The 3,134-nt window shown below is 36.9% G+C and overlaps 1 protein-coding gene across 1 annotated transcript in view; it reads right to left on the reverse strand.

Moving 5' to 3' along the window:
• Positions 1 to 1,302: 1,302 nt before the first annotated feature.
• The window catches only part of LOC311228770 (uncharacterized protein), a 234,057-nt gene continuing 232,225 nt past the window's right edge, over positions 1,303 to 3,134 (reverse strand). The window contains exons 3-4 of the mRNA XM_084314710.1: positions 2,239 to 2,346; positions 1,303 to 1,491 (exon numbers count right to left, since the gene is read on the reverse strand). Coding sequence (XP_084170836.1) covers positions 1,411 to 1,491; positions 2,239 to 2,346 — 189 coding nt within the window. The 3' untranslated portion in view covers positions 1,303 to 1,410. The remainder of the gene's footprint in view (positions 1,492 to 2,238; positions 2,347 to 3,134) is intronic.

Consider the following 3,134-nt stretch of genomic DNA (forward strand, 5'->3'; position numbering starts at 1 on the left):
ATCCTGACAGTGTGTGCCATCATGTTAACGTTAGCCTCAGTTAAACCTTGCGACGACTGAGCTGTGTTCTGTGTCTGAGCTGTGTTCTGTGTTCTAAGCTGTGTTCTGTGTTCTGAGCTGTGTTCTGGTCATGTGACACTACACATATTTAATTGAGACCCTTTATTATTTCAATTTAGCTGGAGATACATTGATACATCATTCAGTAACATTTTCAGAGCCTTATAACAAAAACATTATTACGGTCACCATTGTGACCAGTGGGATTAATCAACAAATTGTATTCTTTATTTTTCTATTTCATTTTAACATTGCACATGTTAAAAAGGCGAGGGCAACTTGTGTTCTTAAAACAATGACAATAAACATAGTTTTATTAGGTTGAAATAATGTGGTTGTGTACTTATTTTTCTGTTAACTTATTATGGATTGAAAACTGAAAACCTTAATGCATAGTAACTGAACTCCATCTTTTTAAGTTCTGGTAACTTATTAGGTTTTTTTACAGTGTAGTCTTGCGATCAATCAAAACTTCTTTACACATTATACCTCACATTCACCCATTCATTCACACATTGTGGTGTTCTCCATTAGGCCTGTAGGTGGAGCTACGACACAGCATTGATTGATTGAAAACTTTATTAACAGATTGCAGAATGGGTACAGTACAGTACAGCTCAATACATACAATTTTTAAGGGGATGCAGACCAGAGAAAGACTTTCGTCTTGTTTAACGTACAGTACAGCACACGTACAGTACACACACCGATGGTGGAGGCAGCCCACGTGGCATTTTGGATGTGTCCAAAAATGAATGGGCAAATGTGAGTGAAATGGTCGCACTGTATGCAGCTGTTTGTCTGCATTGCATCCCCCCCCAACTCAGATTTAGGGTTGATACAACCATCATAATAATATTGTTAATAATTACAATAACAATAATGATGTAATAATGTAAAAATTATCATAAAAAATACCTGATTATGAGAAAATGTTTTACGATGCATGGAATATTGTTGATATGGCACACTAGTTACAACTATATTTCAAACTGGCACTTCATGTCAAAAAGGTTGCTGACCCCTGGTCTAGAGAGAGACAAGAAGATAGATACCAGCGGACATGACCGGTTAGCCTTCGAGAGAGGTGTTAGTTGGACAATGCCTAGGCTAACCGTTCATGTCCGCTTCCATTCATTGTGCTAAGCTAGGCTAACATGCAGCTTTCTCCTGAACGCACAGAGAGGAAACTGGTATCTATCTTCTTGTCTCTCTGGAGAAGACGATAAGCAAATTTCCCAAAATGTTGGCGTGCTCCTTTAAGCAAGATCGGGCTGAAATGAGACCGTAGCCTTTCACAGATTTTGATGCAGTGGTCGTGCCTGACCAGCAGAGGCAGTGTAGGCAGTTTCACTGTGTCTCACGCATCGCTGGTTGGAGAGAAGGGCTCCTTACTTGAGGGGTGTGACCACAAGATTCCTGTCTGCGCTTCTGTAAAAAAGGCAAACAAACGCATTGAAAGGAATTTGTAACAGTAACACATGCATGCACACACACACACGGACACACACACACATCCATTGTCTTACCCATCGTTTTAAGAAAAGAAAAAAATTATATTTCTTTTAACAATGCAATACAAAAAAGACAAGACATACATTGTGTTCATCCATAAAATAAACAAAAGGGTGTCCAGTAAAAGCTAAAAATTACAAATAATATTATTATTATTTTTTTTGTATCCACTTTTTCTCCTTTTTTTCTATTTTCCTCCCATCCCAATTCCACTGTGCCAATTCTCCCCTCCCCTGTCTTGAACGTTGCTTGCATATGCCCCCCACTGATCGGTTGTAGGGAGGATAGAAGCCTTGCATCACGTGTCCCCTCCGATACACGAGGAGGCAGCCTGTCACATCTTTTCACCTGCCAGCGCGGACTCTCATTGGCGAGGTATAACGTGTGGGAGGCTCACACTACCCCCGCAATTTCCTGACTTTGCTGTGCAGGCGCCCTGACTGACCTGTAGGAGTCACTGTCCACAACGTCCAGATTACCACCCATCGACTTCCACCCGCTGACTCTGCCAATTGAGTTAGTATGACGGCCGGCCCAAGCCGGAGGCAATGCCAACAGCCGGAGTCGAACCCGGTGTTTTTTGCGTTGGTGACGAGCGCAATGTCCGCTGCGCCACCCAGCCGCCTACAAATAATATTATTATAATATTGTTGTCTTCCTCACCCGTCTCGTCCCAATCCTTGTAGCCGTGCCAATGTCGTCATAGTCCTCTTCAGGCGGAGAAAGAGCTTCAGGAGGAGACAGAGCTTCAGGAGGAGACGAACGGCGAAGCTACTAGCAAGACAGGAAGAGAAGAGGGAGAAAGAAACAACATTACTATGTTTGAATTCATTTGAGTTTTTCAACAAACGTTAACTTGACATATTATACGGATACACTGTTCTTTATGCCCTCCTTCTTGTCAACATTGTAGCTTGTGTTTGTGTTAACACTGGTCACTAGGTACTAACAGGTACTATATTTTCAGATTCAGATTCAGAGTTTTATTTGCCACATGGAAACAATACAATCAGAGTTTTTCATACAAAATCAGGAATACCATACCATGGACAAAAGGAGCAGGAAGAAGAATAATTCTTATAGTTACCTGCCCTTATTCCTAAACTAAACAAGTATTACTTGATGGTCGGCGTACAACCTAATTTACACAAAATAATAATTTATACCATATACAAACTAAAGAAACAAACAATCCACAGTTTAAACAAGAAAATGTTTTATGATATAATAATAATAATAATAATAATAATAATAATAATAATAATAATAATAATAATAATAATAATAATAATAATATAATAATAATAATAATAATAATAATAATAATAATAAAGAATATAAAGATAATAATAATAATAATAATAATAATAATAATAATAATAATAATAATAATAATAATAATAATAATAATAATAATAATAATAATAATAATAATAATATAATAATAATAAATAATAAAGATAATAATAATAATAAAATAAAGAATAATAATAATAAAAATATCTCACTATTCAGATCACATTTGACTTTCATACTGACACATTTTTAATTTTTTTATA

Source organism: Notolepis coatsorum (genome assembly GCF_963971535.1).
Source record: "Notolepis coatsorum genome assembly, chromosome: 5".
Taxonomy (NCBI): domain Eukaryota; kingdom Metazoa; phylum Chordata; class Actinopteri; order Aulopiformes; family Paralepididae; genus Notolepis; species Notolepis coatsorum.